This window comes from Pteropus medius, unplaced genomic scaffold (assembly GCF_902729225.1).
Source record: "Pteropus medius unplaced genomic scaffold, Ma_sr-lr_union100, whole genome shotgun sequence".
Classification (NCBI taxonomy): Eukaryota; Metazoa; Chordata; class Mammalia; order Chiroptera; family Pteropodidae; genus Pteropus; species Pteropus medius.
The window spans coordinates 4174072-4191432 of NW_024354503.1; the positions used below are offsets into that span (position 1 = coordinate 4174072).

At 42.8% G+C, this 17361-nt stretch overlaps 1 protein-coding gene and 1 pseudogene across 2 annotated transcripts in view; one reads left to right on the plus strand and one right to left on the minus strand.

Moving 5' to 3' along the window:
• Positions 1-614: 614 nt before the first annotated feature.
• The window catches only part of RHCE (Rh blood group CcEe antigens), a 31111-nt gene continuing 14364 nt past the window's right edge, over positions 615-17361 (minus strand). For both annotated transcript variants that reach the window (XM_039854680.1, XM_039854679.1), the window contains exons 5-10: positions 17167-17333; positions 15983-16120; positions 14094-14227; positions 8734-8813; positions 5404-5480; positions 615-825 (exon numbers count right to left, since the gene is read on the minus strand). In XM_039854680.1, the coding sequence (XP_039710614.1) occupies positions 799-825; positions 5404-5480; positions 8734-8813; positions 14094-14227; positions 15983-16120; positions 17167-17333 (623 nt within the window). In that variant the 3' untranslated portion in view covers positions 615-798. The remainder of the gene's footprint in view (positions 826-5403; positions 5481-8733; positions 8814-14093; positions 14228-15982; positions 16121-17166; positions 17334-17361) is intronic.
• On the plus strand, positions 5823-5941 carry LOC120596391 (uncharacterized; annotated as a pseudogene).

The window sequence follows — 17361 nt, forward strand, 5'->3', positions numbered from 1 at the left end:
TTTTCAGTCATAAAAGTTGCTACAATTAGCCCTTCATTAAACACAAAATATCTCTCAGATGATTTAAATCTGTGGTACTCTTTTCCATGTCAGCCATAGTTCTCTCCCAGTATGTATGTTTTGAATATGGCCTGGTCACCAAGACACTACTCAAAGAAATGACTGTATTGCTACCATCCCACAGCAAATCAGCCATAATTAGCTTTTCGATCCCTGAGATGTGAGAATTGGAGGGGATCTCAGGTTAAAATTCACCTTTTTACAGATGAAAGAACCCAGATCGTGGAAGGTCATAGAAGTAGTTTTTTACTCTCGAAGCAATGCATCTCCACAACTGACCATGACGTTTTTCACCACAGTTAAATTCAGATCAGAATGTGCTCAGGGAGTAAGAACTACCTGACAACTGCTGGAATAAAAAGCATAATGTTTGCAAGGACTAAATATAAATGAGTTCTTAATTTTTCCCCATTTTTTATCATCTGCTCCGCTGGTAGCATATTTTATTCAGTATGAAAAAGAATAAGAATTTTCAACAAAGTTTAACCAAAAACTTAATTATGTGTCTCCACCCAAGAAAATATAGCATCATTTTTAATGAGACCAAACATTTATTTAAAAGTGTTACAAAGTTGCCACTTAAGACTTTTAAACATCAAATTTATCTCTGACCTTGTTTCATTATGCATGAGGAGACTTTGCTGTAATGAGTGTGTCACATGCAAAAAAAGGGGTAGGCAACAGTAAAAGGAAGCTCTCTCGTTTTGGAACAGGCATGTTGTTCTTGGATGCTTTTGCTTAAAATCCAACAGCCAAATGAGGAAACTGTAAAAGCAAAGCAAACATTTTTATTACAGACGAACCCTTACACTCTTAAAATTTATACACATACTGATTCTGGCTTGATGTTTTGAAATTTACATTGACCAAAATGTCTCATCACAAAGCCCTTGGAGGTTCTTTCATTCTTTCCATTTCTGAATTGGAAGAGCTCTTAGATCTCGTATAGCTTTGTATTTGGATCATTGCTAAATAGTCATCGGGCTTTTGTTTGAACATGTCCAGAGACAATGGACTCACTCCCATATGAAGAAGCTCATTCATTTTGCAGACAGTTCAAATTGTTAGCAATTTACACAGCATCACCTAGGTAAATTCTTTGGAGAAGCATAGAAAGAAATAGTTTTTCTCTTCTACATGACAGTTTTCTAAGTGTTTGAAGATTGTTCTTAGGTCTCCTTTAGGTCTTCCACAAGCTGAATAGATCCAGAATTATTCAGGTGTGCCATATTACACCTTTCCATACAATATCACTGCTCGTGGAGCAGCTTGGATCACAGAATTCGAGAACTGGAAATCAGAGTTACTAACATTCATGGGGTGTTTTCTATGGATTGGTGTGCTAACATTTCACACACATTATCTCCTTTTTAATCTTTACAACAACCTAGTGAGACATTACTGTTATCTACATTTCAGAGATGGGGAGACTGAAGCTCAGAGATCATACAAGTGGCAAAACACAGATCCATCTGAACTCAGAATGTAGAATTTGATCTCATTTTACAAAATGAGGAAATGGAGCCCCAGGGAAGTAGAGCAACTTGCCTGAAGGTGGTGAGCTAGGACTAGAATTTAGATCTGCCTCCGGGAAACAACGATCTTCTCGCACTGGGCCTCTCCCAAGGGGAGGAGTCATTTGTCAAGTTCCTCATCTGTCTCCCTACTTTGCTTGAAAAGCAAACTCTCCTCAATAGGTTGAACAAACACTTGTTGGCCCCTCACTGTGTATCTAGAACATTTATTTTCAATCAGAAGCCGGGGTGATACCAGTGTAACAAGGCTCAGTTTTGAGAATTTTGTATAAAACAGCAGGAGAAACAACACACGATGTTGTGTTTTTGTGCCGAAACTGCAGTGGTATTTATATTTCTTGGCAGTAAAATTATTTTAAAAAGGAACTGCAACTACTTGTTCAGAAGCCAGTGGATGGTCTTCAGCACACTGAAGTCATTGCAGAACCCATCCTACATGCTTGCTCCTATCATTCTACTCAATGCTAGAACATGCATTTTATTGCATTGTTTCTCCACGGAAACCTTCGGAAGCCTCCAGTTGCCTGAAGGATGATTCAGGGGGCTCTAGCCCAGCTTTCACCTTCTCTTCACCAACCCTCTGCTGAGCCAGGTGGCTTCATGCTTCTCCTGTTCTTGCTCAGCATCTTCCCCTTGCTTGGAATACCTTTCACCTGCCATTTGGCCAAATCCAACACAACTCCAAGTTCCATCTCCCTGACATCCCCAAGCTCATGACCACTTCTTCCAATCTTCCAGTAGCTACTGCCAGGATTACTCTTTTAGTACTTAATAGAACTGGGCATATATAAAGATCCAGTCCTTCAAAGTGGTTAAAGCCTACTCTCTTGTTTATACCCCCACATGATACTCAAAACGGGCTTATCCATGGTAGACTCACCAAAAAGTTCCTTTCTTCAAGAAGGTTAACTGTGGGATTAATTTTAATAAGTGGATGTCAGTGGGTCTTTGTGCTTTGGAAAGCAAGAAAAAAAATCCCCAAGATTTATTAAATTGAAATAAAGAGTTGAAGGAAGTAATTTATTCTCTTGGTGAAAGCACATGAAAAACTGTGTTAGAAACTGAATTTCTGTAAATCAGTACATGGGTTAAGACCATTGTAATTGACAGGAAGTTAGAGTCTTAGTATATGCAGCTTCTTGAGGCCTAAAACTATATTTCATATAGATTCATCTCTCTAGCTCTTCACACAAGAGCTCTGTCACATATTAGGTAATATATTTAATGGAATTAGTGAATGAACAAGTGTATCTTGGGTGCCCTTGAGGAGCGATGAGTGCTCCATCCCAGCAAGTGCCAGGCACATTGATGTCCCCAGACACAAGGGTGTCCCTTCCAACTCCTGGTAGTCTGGTTCTATGAAATGCAATGAGAGCCTTCAGTAATATTTAAAATGTCTTTCTGGATGGTTTACGAAAAATAAAATAAAATAAAAAATCCACCCCTGGATTTATTAGCTTTAGAAGTTTTAAATTCTTGCCTCTTTAATGGGTATTTGGCTTTTCAGGTACAAGCTATGTTGTACTGCTGAAAAATATGGTTCTAGTCAGCTATAAGAAAGTAAATCAGAAGATCGGGGTTGAGACAGAGGGAAATAACTTCTCTAGTAGCTGCCCACAACACATACACATGTGCTGTGTCATTGGAGCCAAACAGACACCAATTCAAATTCCTCCTGTTCCATTTACTAGCTCTTTCATTTTGGAGAAGTTACTCCTCAGTTTTAAGGTGGGGACACTTACCCTTATGCAGAGTTGTTGCAAAGATAAAATCAGATAATTTTAAAAAGCATTTAGCACAAAATTGGAAATGGTAGGCTTGCAAAAAAAGGATGATAGCTCCTATGCTTACCCATTCCCTCATGGTTGGCTAAACCCCTAGTAATAAACTTTCACATTCACGTGTTGGTTTGCATTTTACAGAATGTAGTTACAGACATTATTATCTCATTCAATCTTCAAAATAACCCATCGAGGTAGAGCAAAGATTACTCTTATTTTACCAGTGAGAGAGGTTGAGGAATTTGCCTACGTGATATCTTGCAGAACGATGACTGCAAGCCAGGACTTCTCATTCTACTCGTTTCGTTTCACCTGCTGCTGCAGTAGTTAGTGTTAGGTGGAGATCCTCAAATTCCCTTCATTCATTCAGCAAATATTTATTGCAACTCAAGTAATTGAGCTGGGTATTCGTCTTGGTTGTGTATCCCTGGGTGATTAGCAGAGTACTTGGTATATGTAATAGTTGCTCAATGAATACTTTTGGAACGAATGGGTAAACTAAACCAGTTTTCTGAGTCTTTTCATTAGATTACCCTGCTTTGGCTAAAAGGGCAAAAACACTTGCAGGGGACTGTGAGACACTGGCTGTGGGGAAAAGCTGAGAGCCCATGACTGTAGAAAGAAGTTGGTACAAGATGAGGCAGGTTACACATAACAACGTGGATGACTCTCAGCAGAATGATGCTGAGTAAAAGAAGCCAAAGAAAAGTATATACCATATGATTTCATTTATATAAAATTATAGAAAGTACAGACGGGTCTATAGTGACGAAAAGCAGTTCAGTGGTTTCCTGAGGATGAGATAGAATGGGGTAGGAAGGGAGTAGCTTCAAAGAAGCAGGAGGAAATGTTTGGTGGTGATGGATATGTTTGTTAACTTGACCATGGAGGTGGTTTCATGGGTGTAGAAGCTGTTTAAATGTATCAAATTGTAGACTTTAAATATTTGTGGTTCACTGTCAATTATACCTCCATAAAGCTATTGGAAGAAGAAGAGGAAGGAGACGAAAGAGAGGAGGGGGAGAAGCAGGTAGTCTCTGCAGGTTCTCTGTTTTGCCCTTATAGACAGAAATATCAAGGCCCATAGTAAGGCTGGTTCTTTGTCCCTTTAGTGATCAGTATCTCAGCATACAGATGGAGAAAGGATTGGCCTGGAATTCTGAAGGCTTGGTTCCTGGTCTTGTCTCTGACACTCACAAAGGTATGACTCTGGGCATTAGCCTGACCTCTGTTGGCCCCAACTTCCCATTTGTCACTTGGCGATATGGATCCCTGCTTGCCCAGCCAAACTCAACATCGATTGGAAGACTACCTAAGGTGACACACATCCGAGTGCTTTGTGAACTATGAGTATAGGTCAAAGGGAAGAGGGCAGTGGGGTGACAGTGTCTAGCCCAGCCATGACAACAAATGCTACAGTGTAACACAGAGACTCTCAGCAGCAGCCGACTTGTTTGAACTCTATGTCCCTTAGCTAAATGACCCCAAACTCCTATACTATAAGTTTTCTTGTATCCACCAGCTGTAATTTATCGGGTTATGTTTCAGATTCAGCTCTGCCACTCAGTCACTGTGAGAACTGGAACGGTCCTGGCTCCACTCTGAGCATCTATCAAATGAGAAGGTTAGACTTGCCGGCCCCTGTGGTCCTTCTGGCTCTTGCATTGTAGGATCCTACACCTTTGCATCAAAATATTTGCCCACTTTGATGTCTCCAGGTGGAGAGAAGTGTGGCCAGCAATAGTTCTCCTATCCCTGAGCCTCAGTAACTTTGAGATATCAGGGAAACTGTAACCTTTACCATGACCCCCAGCACACACACACACATTGCACACGACATACACGCGACACGCTGCGATACCGCTGCGCTACGCACATCATGGATTCGCTCCTCATCCAATGTTCTTCACTTCATTTTCATTTGTTTTTATTTTGCTCTCATAAACATCAAGTTAACAGAAATGCCCAAATATCTTTTTAAGTTCATTCACTCAAAATCTATGATCTTAATAGGTTAAGAATCTTACCTTCCAGAAAGCTTGGTCATCAAAATATCTTGCTGTATGAGTTGCTCCTCTCCATATTTTGAGCTTTAAGAGTAAACCTGTTTAAATTCATAATTAAATGTTAAATATTTGGAGCACAGCATTTGTTATCTGAAAATTAATCAAAATATCACATGTAAACCATAGTATCTCAATAGAAATCCTTTTTCTTCCACAACCAGGAGACAGACAAATTGAAGCATTGTTCTTCCTGGATCCGCTTAATTAATTCTATAGACATCTTTTAACAAGAACTGGCAAGAGCAATTATCTCCAAAAGATTTAGATTATACTGTGAGGTATACAATAGCCATGGATCTGACACGCTTTCCAAAATGGAATAGAAGGGACCTATCAGAGGGTGCCACCACTTAAAAGCTGATCCATTTAAAACACAAGAAGTCTACGGCCATGCCATCCTGAACATGCCTGATCCCGTCTGATCTCAGAAGCTAAGCAGGGCCGGGCTTAGTTAGCCCTTGGATAGGAGACCACCTAGGAATACCAGGTGCTGTAGGCATAAAATTAAAAAAAAAGAAACGCATACACACACAAGAGCTACCATGGAGAGCAACTCAAAGAAGGCACCCTTGTAAGTCCAATAAACTCCCAGTGACCTCAGCGCAAGAGTCCACTTGTATAATAGGCAAGTAGTTTATAACAACATGCTTTTGCGCCTATTCTGCTCACCTGTCCAGCCTCTGCCCAGAGAGCTTGCCCTATGCATTACCCCAGCTGTGCAAAGGCTGCCGGATTTCCCAGGGTATGTGAAGTGAGCGTCACTTTTCACATGAAGCAGGGAAATGCCGTTCATAGATTTATCCGTGTGTTTTTAATGATGATAAGTCCCAATGTATTAAATAGTAAGATTAACAAGAGTAGGCGTGTGCATATGCATATTTTCCTTTTGTTGTGCACGTCTTTAACTGATATTGGCAGGTGGATGCAATTAGCACACCCCATTTAGCTAGAATTACTCATAAACGATCTCTATCGCCTACATGAATTTTCCAGATAGCGGAGGCTTACTCATCACTGATGAAAATCCACCTAAATACACTAATCCATATTATATTTTCTTGTCTTATGAGTTAGCACTGAACACATTTAGACTTTTAAAGTTGCTAGAACCATTGCTAGAACATCCACTTATGAAATTGCTGTGTAATGCAGAGAAGGTATATAGCTATTGAAGGTTGTTGTCCTCTCCAGCTGCCCAAGCTTTTCGTGTTCTTGTATCTGATTTTAAGAATGTCTTCCCCTCTGTTAGGCTCTCTGCTTTCACTTTTAACTTCTATCGTGTGCTTTACCTGTAGGAACCTACTTCACTTCTAATCTGCTATTTCTAATTTTCCTGAACTGGAACCCAATAACCATGCTCCTCGATAGGGTTGTTTCTTAAACAGTGTAGACAGATATCAAATAACAGGGTCTCTGGACAAGTAAAATGCTTGGCTTTCAGGGGTAATTTGTGCTATTTTGGCTGCCTGGAGGCCTCTTTCTCCTTCTGTTGTCCAAGTTCTTTTTAATTACCAGTTCCCTCATGTCTAAAGTAATATGTAAAGAGAAAAGCTCATTGGTTTTAACTCTTAAAGGAATAATACGAGTGTCTTTTCCTCTATTCTCCAGTGAAGCATAAGGAAAGCCCTCCCAGGTGCTTTACAAGACAATGAAAATCAGTGTCACTTTGTTAATATCAGTGACACTGGTGAATGGTAGGAGAGCTCAGGTGTGGGGTTGCCAGATAAAATACAGGATGCTTGGCTAATTTTGAATTTAAAAAATGGGCACCTTGTATTTTCATTTGCTAAATCTGGCAGCATTACCCAGGGATGGACTGTCACTGTGGATAGAATGTAAACTTATGGTGGAAGGCATCTCTCTCATCTATTTTTAAATAATCACCATAGCCTCTGTCCAAAGCTGAGGCCAGTTGGTACATTAAGGTAATTCTAGCCAATCTCAGTCTCTAAAATTACCCAGGTAATTCCAAAAGATACCTTCATCCATGTTTTAGAGCTGAAAGGAAACCAAATGATTAGTTACCATAATCCTTTCATTGTACAGAGAAGCCAGCCAAACCCAGAGTGAGTGAAGTGGTATGCCTAATGTCCCACAATTCATTAGTGTCTGCTTATGCTATTTGTCTCTTATTTGACACCCACTCCCTGCTTAGGTACACAACATATGAGTCTAATAGAAGCTGTTTACTTATGGAATAAAAAGGGAACATTTCTGAACAGAATGCATATTTTTCCCCTGGCGTATAAGTAAGATTGGCAAATTAGTACTCCTCAAGATTCTTTGCTGTTCTGTCATATTGCAGGAACAAAAGCATACTTGAATCCTCTATTTAAAGATGTCCGATGGCTTTCCATCTCTCAGAGTGATCTGGCCCCTTGCTACCATTCTATGCTCAACCCCCGCCACTCTCCTCATCACTTCATCCACATCAGCTACACAGACCTCCTTGCTGTCCCCCGAACATTCAAAGCATGCTCTTGCCTCAGGGCCTTCACACTTACTGTCCCTTCTCATAGAATGCTCTTCTCTCAAATAAACACATGGACTGTCTCCCTCTTTCTCTCCATCCAGGTCAACTCTAATTAAAGGTCAACTTATTAGATAGGCCTTCCCTTCTCACCTTTCTAAAAGAGCACCCCACTCTCATACTGACTCTGTTCCCTTATCTTGCTTGCTTCATAGCACTTGTCTTCATCTTACATACTATACATTTATTTGTCTATTCATTGTCAGCTAGCATGTTAGCTCCAACCAAAAATGTCAGCTCCAACCCCACACCTCCACTAGGATGTCAGCTCCATGAGATCAGGGAATTTTTTTTGTTCACTGCTATATCCCTAGTGGCTAAGAATAGTGTCTTGCTCAGAGTAGATATTGAATAAATATTTGCTGAACCAAATAATATTATGGACATATGGATGTCCTTGCAGAATAAAAGGTAAGCTTTTTGGCTTTCTGTACAAAATTGGGTGAAAGCACCAGTCCTGGGCTCAAGAGGCTGCAATGTCACCTCTCACCCCTACTTATAACCTCAGAAAAGTCTCTCCTTTCCCTGTCAGAGTCCACACCTATAGCAGGTAACCTCTAAGGGCCTTTCCAATTTGGAAATGATGTGATTCTGTATTGATTTTTTTTAAATCAAAGTCTGAGCTCTTTGCCTCATCTGGTTGGAGCTGAGGGGGTGGATTCACAGGGATAAGGATGGGCGCGTGCATATGAGGCAGGTACACTCTGAACCCAGGCCCTGTGCCCTGGGCAATGGTGGAAGAAGGGTGGTCTCACACTGACCTGTCAGGAGACCAGATGCCAGACCCATTGCCATGGACAAGCTGAGAGCCCCGGTGTCAATGAGCACCTGGTAGCTGATCCTAGAAATGACAAAACAGATACAGTCGCCTTCAGGCATCATGCCACAGAGGTTACTGGGTACAAAAAGCACTGTTTGCACTGTCAGGGAGGGCCATCAGGAGAACGTTTCCTCTTCCTGGTGGTAGAGTCTCCTGTCATTTTCCTGCAAAGCCATGCAGACATGGAGGAGGGGAAGGGGGATTCCAAGATCCTCTTCGGCTTACTTTAATCCTTGGACCCTATGGATAATGAACGAGACCAGGAGTCAGAAAACTCAAGTTCAAGTCCCAGTTCTGTCACTAGCTATGTAACCCTGGGCAAGTCAGTTAACCTCTCAGAGCTGAAAGTTTCCTCATTAGGCCATTAAAGATGAAGGCTTTATTTTTATCGAGTACAAGATGGGATACAGACTCATCTCCCCCACCCCAGCCCCAAAAATACTTTCCTGTTTGCTCGCCTTCTAGGCAACCCCAGGACTTCACTTTATAAAATTAAATGGCCCTAGGAGGACATTTACATGACTATGCAGTAGGCAAAGTTTTCTTAAACAGGATACACAAGAGCTAAACATAAAGGAATCAATGATAGATTGGACTATATTAAAATTAAGAACTATTCATTAAAATTAAGAACTATTCATCAAAAAACACCATTAAGAAGGTGAAAGATAACCCACAAAGTGGAAAAAGATATTCACAATACCTATATCTGACAGATCTATATCCAGAATATATAAATAATTCCTACAAATCAATAAGAAAAAGACAGAGCGACACAATAGAAAAATGGACAAAAGAACTTGAATAGACATTTCACAAGAGAAAATATTCAAATGTCCCAAGAGCACATGAAAGGGGCACCACTTAATTAGTCATTGGGGAAATGAAAATCTAACGATAACTTTGATGCCCTAAAAAGCCAAAACTAAAAAGAAAGGAGATACGGAGTGTTAGAGAATATATGGGCTAAAGGGAAGTCTCATGTGCAGATTGGCACAAACCACAATGGAAAACTGGTAGCATCCACTGAAGTGGATCTATGAATACTTTATGAACCAAGAATTCCACTTCTGGGCATATATTTGCCAGAAGTGCATTCGTATGCTCCCCTAAAAAGCATTAGAATGTTTATAGCATCAATACTAGAATGTATATAATAGCTCCAAACTAGAAACTACCCAAGTGCTCTTCAATAATGGATTAATAAATTGCACTCTATTCACACAATGGAACACTTGTTTTAACTGTGTTTTCTTAGACTCTATAATTTGTCTGCTTGGTACTTACTTATCACAGGGCCAAACTAATGGCTCAAGTTGTTTACCACTTTCTCTTGCAAGTCAGCTTTCATGGGAGTGCAAAACACATATTTCAAATCTCCAACCGCAAACTCTAACATATGTATTTTCGCTTCCTGTTCAATAGGGGATGTCCCCACCTTGTTATTCCCTCATCGCTACAGTCCTAAAGGCATAGTCTCAGTTCCCCTCTCTCTCTGCTACCTGGTCCCTTCATGTGGCTCTGTGTGGTGTGCAGTGCCTCTTCCAGGGGAATTGTGGGTAACATTAAACTTTCCTCTCAATGGCATTGACTTCTCTCTGTCATTCAGTCACCTTTATAAATTAAACCTAGTCACAATTCGACACTCTGTCCCAATGAAAATGAACAATCTACAGAGATACTCAGCAACATGGGTGAATCTCACAACTTCAGTGTTAAGTAAAAGAACCCAAGCACACAAGAGCATAGATTTTCCTGTCTGAGTCCATGTGTATAAAGATCAAAGGCAGGCAAAACTGATCTATGCTGTTAGAAATCAGATTAGTGCTGACTCTGGGATAGGACATAAAGTTCTGGGTGCTCATTACATAGATGTGTCATAAAAATTCAGCATGTGGTACCCTCATGATATTCGTATTTTTCTGGATGTAGAACGTGCTACAAAAACATTTTAAAAAGTAATATTAAGGGGCAGAATAGATGCTAAACTTAGATCTGCTGACTGCCAATTCATTCTATCCTGATGCCATCTGAAAGCAGAAATGGATGAAGCAGAAATCATAACAGCAGTCCCCACGCAGGGTGGGCTTTCCTGTGCCAGGCCCGTGGTTCAATGCTTTACCATCTGATTTCACATGATCCCTACAGCAGCCATGTTAGCCAACTACTAGGATAGGATCCCTATCTCACAAATGAGGAGGTTCAAGTTAGGAAAGTGAACGAAGGGTTCCAGTGTCACATGGCTTGGAATGGGTGGCTCTTGGGATACAAACCAGGCAGGTCTGTCTACCTAAAGAGGCTAGTCAGATCTTTTCCAGATTTCAGCACAAATTTGGCCATATCGGCATGTCAGGAATATTATTTAAAAAAATATTTTCTTTTCAATAGACTGTATTTTTTACATTTAAATATGTGTATTTAAAAGGAAACTTTGTGTCACTAGCTTAAGCAGAAGAGAAATGAGAGGGAACTAAAAAAAGATACTGTGAAAACAAAACATTGCTAAAATTTCCCCCAGTTGTGGTAGCCCGGGCAAGTCTCTCAACCTGAGGCTTCCTCGGCTGTCATTCCAACCCAAGGTTAGGTCACCAAGGGTCAGAAGTGTACACCAAGAATTGAATGAGAATCGAAGAAAAGCCTCTGCACTGTGTGATTCAATGTTCTTTAAGTATGTCTTCACACCACTTAAAGTCTCACAGTTTCTCAAACACTCCATCCTGGCTCCGAGCACAGCATCTGATTCCTTCACATCAGCTCACCTGAGTAGGAAATCGGCAAACATTGTTTGCGGAAGGAGTGAAAGTCAACCTCCTTGCCCAATGACATTAAGCGAATAAAGCAGCTGATCCACATTTTACGTGAACTGCTCTGATTTGCAGCTCAGTCCTTTCTCCATCTTTCAACTATGTACAGATAGATGCCCCTCCTATGGAGCAGCAGTCTCCACAATCAACATAAAAAAACAGGCCGTGTGTTGGGCGTTTAATCCACACCAAGCACTGTCCCGAGCCCTTTAATTATTTTAAGTTGCTGAATCTTCACAGCACTCCTGGGATGTAGATCTTAATATTTCATTTTACAGATAAAGAACTGAGATTTAGAGTACCATGCCCAAGGTCACATGACTAGTAAATGTGACCTTGGTCTGTCTGTCTCTGAAGCCTGTGCCCTTCACTTCCAGCAGACCAAAGATCTACCAAAAGAGGCCATCGCTGTAATTTTGCCCTTCCCTGTGCTGGGTTCCTACAGAGGAGAGAGAACTACTTGACCCTCAGCTGTCTCATCCTGATGAGAGTTGACTTGCAGGAGTACGCTGGAGCCAGGTCACACAGGCTTGGGGCCAATTCTCATCTCTTCTCAACTCCATGTTCAGTGATGTCACCTTGATGGCAGCCATGGTGGGAGTGTTAGCACCATAGAAATCACTAAATGCTCTAAGTCAAGGCTTTGTTTTCCTCAAGAGCCGGTTGTTAATCCTTTACCAGCATACCATTAATTGGCTTTTTTCTTTTTCGCTCTAGGCCAGTAGTTCTCAAACTCAAACTTGCATGGAGTCACCTGGAGGGCTTGTTAAAACACAGCCTGCTGGGCCCCATCCCCAGATCTCTCACTGAGCAGGTCCGGGAGGGCTAGGATTTGCATTTCTAATCAATTCCCTGGTGATGCAGATGGTTTTGAGAACCACTGCTCTAGGATAGCCACAGAATCACAGAATGTGCGATGAGGAGGGTAAGGGTCCAGAAGGTCCAGGTTGGCAGTCTATGAGCAGAATTTGGCCCACACAACATTTCTAATGATTTCAAATCTTTTGCAATGCTAGGGAGAGTGCATGCAAAACTCTGGATTCCTGGCTTCTCTTGCAAAGCCATTAGATTTGTTGACAGAGAGTCTGGGTCTCTGCATGGTAACCGTTGCCTGGTGCCTCAGAGCAACAGCCCATGGTTTCCCAGCCTCCCCTTGCTGAGCTCATTTTTTACCTTACCTTCCTGGCCCCTATAGGCATCTGAGCTAGATCAACCCCTCATTTTACAGAGGGGAACTCAGGGGCCCAGAGAGAAGTAAGGATTTGCTCAGAGTCACACAGCTATTAAAACAGTAGTAACAGACACATCATTGGAGCCCATCACCGAGTAGCCTTCCTTCACACAGACCATCCCCTCCCCACTCCCAATGGGATCCTCCTGACCCCAAGCAGCTCAAGGAGGGATGTTTCACCCACCCATACTTCTTGATTCCAATGATTTAGAGCTGTGATCGTCTCCATTGGCAGAGCTATAAGGGACTCAGCTCTCCATGATTTCTCTGAGATGCTTCCGAACACAATGAGCTCCTCATCATCCATTTCAGGTGTTCGCCCTCTTTACAGTCAGGTTCTAGCTAGGTGACCTTGAGCAGGTAATGCCCCCTAAATATCATTTCTTAGAGTATAACAATATACTCACAGGGTGCTTGTGAGAATTAAATGAGATGACATATGAAATGATTTGACATAATGCCTAGTGCTTAGAAAGGAGTTAGTAAACAGTAGTGATTGTCATCAATTCATCTGGAAAAACCTATCTCTGTATCATGCCCCAAAAATCACTCTTTCATTTCATGTGAGCCATGTCCAGAAGATATTTATACAACCTCCAGGAGGTGATGGCCAGCCAGGACTCTGGTACATCAAATTGATTATTGCTGTCATTGTCTGGGGGACACTGAGGCCCATGCTTCCATCTCACAGTGAGACCCTGGCCAAGCTCTTTCTCTCTCTGGGCTTCAGGGATAGGCTTTGCCTGACATTGTCCTACATGAACGTATTAAATCCTCTTAACCACATGGTGCCTTGCCTCGAGTAGCCTCCAACAACCCTTTGAAGGGAGGTATTAGCATTATCTTGCTTTGCAGTTGGGCCACTACAGCTCAGAGAGGTTAGGTAGCAAGCCCAAATAGTGAGGTCAAGATGAATCTGACTCCACGCCATAATCTTCACCATGACCTAAACCATCAGGGGTAGAAAAATGAACTCAACTCACTTGGGCATGATTGCCCTGCTCCGTCTGCTTTTGGGGGGCCTCAGAACTATCTGCCTTTGCCCTGCACCTAAACTGCTCCTTTTGGAAAGAAGAAGTGGCCTGGAAAGGTGAAGACTCCATACAAGTTAGGTACTGAGCAAAATTGCTGAATAAATTGGCCAGGAAATAGTCGCTGAGGCCTATGAGTGCCTGGTCCTGAATGCACACACCCCAGCTAAGGGCTCTGGGCACATTTCTTCCAGAGTTGGGTGGGAGTGTTAAGGGGATAAGCCAAATGACCCACATGGGATTGTTGGTCCAGCTTGCCCGAAAGGTCATCAGCACAATGTAGTTGATCCCTCCGAGCAGACCCGGCAAGCCAAAGGTGGAGTGCACGCTGCAGGTGTCATGGATCCTCAGCACACGGTTAAAACACACCTAGGGAGAAATGTCATTATAAGCATATCTACATGTGAGACTGACATTCCCTACCCACCCTTTTCACAGATCCTTGGCATCCGAGGCCACCAAAAGGGGATGGGCTTGAGGGCTTGCCTAGGGAAATGGTTCTCAGACTTGAACATGCGCATGCTCATATCACCTGGGAAGATGGTTAAAATGCAGAGTTGGATTTAGTGGGTCTGGGCTCTGAGATTCTGCATTTCAAACAAAGTCCCAGGTGATGCCAGTGCTGCTGGTTCAGAGACCACACTTTGAGAAGTAAGGCTCTAGCCCAGGCACTACTCACATTTGGGGCTATAATTCTGTCTTGTGAGGGGCTGTCCTGTGCAGTGTAGGATATTTGGCAGCATCCTTGGCTTGTACTCTCTAGATGCCAGTAGCACCCCCAACCCAGTGATCAACCGAAAATGTCTCTAGATATTGTCAAATGTCCCCAGGAGGTGATTCAGACCCACTGGACTAGCCTACACTTAATTGCTATCCCAAAGACAATGTGGCTGATTAGAATAAATCAGAAGAAAAGAATCTGACCACACCTTCAGACTTCTATTCTGTGCTCCTTCCACCTCACCACTTAGCCTCCCAGATGGCTATGAGCCAACAGATGTGGATACAAATGCAAATTCAATCAGGCTAGCTCCCTCTTTAGACTCCCCACTGTCTTCAGAATAAAAACTCAGACCCCTCAACTAGCTCAGGAGATACACCTAAGCCCCTGGCATCTCTCAAGACTCTGGTCCTACCACACTCCCAGGTGAACCCAGTACTTCAGCTATGAGAATGTCCCCCAGTACTTCAACTATGAGAGCCATATGCTCTTCTCCCCATTGAGCCTTTGAATATACCATTCTTTCTGCCTGGAATACATGTCCCACTTCTGTCAATGCTCGGCTGAGATATCCTCTGCTCCAGGAAGCATTTCCTGACCCATCTCAGGGTAGTTTAGATGTGCTCCTGGAGTGATTATCACACTGAGTTGTGTTTATTTGTCCATTACGCTATAGTTTGGGAAGCAGGATAAATGTTAAAACATATGTGATGAAGGAAGGAAGGAAGGAATAAATGAATGAATGAATGATCTTTGAATTGTTCCCCCAATAATAGAGTCAAGAAAACTGATGCATAGAAAAAGCGATGGACTCTGAGCCTGATAACTTATTATGTATTGTTAGCTGTGTACTTCCTCCTTTCATCACAGGGCCTCAAAGCCAGAGGAGATAAAAGATATCTGTTCTCATTTCAAAGATGAAAAGCAGACTGCCCCATCTTCGGTCAAGTCAAATTGTTGGTTAGTTCTTCCTTATTTGGGGTTGAAATTGCCTCCCTGAATCTCCACTGTTCAACCGAATTCAGCTTCCTGTGCCACCCAAAAGTATATGCCTTTCTCTTTCACCAAGCCTTCAAACTCATAAAGATTTGTTGTTTTAAATTTTTTTTCAGAACTGTGTTATGACAAATTGGCTATCATGCAGGATTCTGGTATTATCTGTACCTGTTGAATACTGAAGGAAGAAAGATCCATCCACTTAGAAGAACTAAATAATCAAAAGTAGACACGACCTGGATTGTCAACCCGACATCTTTCTTATGGGTGCTGCCCTTCCCAGCCCCATTCACATGGTTCATGGGCAGCAGCCATGAGTGTACAATGTGCCCCACCCCAACTTCATCCAGGGTCATGTCATGCTTGTCTAAGCCAAAGCAGAGGGTGTTAGTTGCTCAGTTCCTTACCGGCAGGCATTTGGCTCCCCCGATGGAGATCAGCCCGGCCATAAGGCCTACCACCATGGCAAGCCAAGGAGAAGGGATCAGGTGACATGAGGCGCCCACAGCCACACCTCCTGCCAGTACCGCATTGTGGATATGAGTCTGCAAAGAAATAGCTCGTGGGTAAATAGCACAGGGAGGATAGCACCTTGTGCAAAGCTACTCAGCAAGCTGGTAGCAAGACAACACTGTCAAGTCTTCCCTGCTTCACTGATCCTGAAACCATCCCCTCCCCGCTGTAGAGACTACCTAGCCTTTATCAGCGGTCTTATCTCACCCTACTTTTCGGGTTCAGGGAGCAGTCACCCTGATTGGGAGGCATTTAGGGAATCAGCTCGAAAATAGTTAGTCAGCATCCAACCACCCTCACTTTCATTATTGATGTGTCCTTGGGCACTTAACCACTCAGTACTTCAACTTTTCTACCTGAAGAACTAGGTTTTGATTATACCCGCTTAATATAAGTTATTGTAAGAATTAAATGAGTTACCATATATAAAACCCTTAGCCCAGTACCTGGCATAGAAATGAGTAAATGCCCAGTAAACATATGCCATTATTATTGTTTTTATTATTTTTATTATTCTTATCATTGGTTACTTGGTGCCTATGCCACCTTGCACAACTGGTCCTAATAAGCTGGCCCTTGTTCCTGGGTCATGTCCCTGCTATGTCTCTCATTCCTCTAGAACTGGGCCTTGCTCTTACGCTGCTTACCCCTGCCCCCTCGATTTTAACCAGGTCTAGGAGCTCTGGGCTCTTGGACCAGCTTCCGGGCTTCCTCGACCTGATGGGCTGCCTCCCTAGATGTCCCCACCTTGTCTGATCCTAGAATCCTTGTCACCATAGAGTTCACCTGTGGGGACACCTACCTCCCCTTAGGACTGCTAACCTGTCATCCATGGCCACATTCTCTCCACTCCAGGACCCACTGTCTGTCTAGATGTTTTTCCACCCCCTCTGGCTGGCTAACTCCATGCCCTGATCATCATGGGAACTTGTTTTGTCCTTACATTCCATGAAACTGCAGACAAGGCTCTATCGCCTGGCATGCTCTTTCCCAGCCCATGGGGCTGGCACCGGAGGAAGAGGGCATGAATAAGCCTAGAAGATCCAGGTGCTGCCAAAGGGACAGCCCCCCTCCTCACCATGTTGATCTTCCCTTGGGGGTGAGCCAAGGCCGAAGCAGAGATGGCTGTCACTGCGCTGACTGCAAGAGCGTAGTAGGTGTTGAACATGGCATTCTTTCTTTCGTTTGGTGAGTTCAGCAGAGCGGAGTTGAAACTCGGCCAGAACATCCACAAGAAGAGGGTGCCTGGGGGGCCAAGAGGGTCATTGGCCAG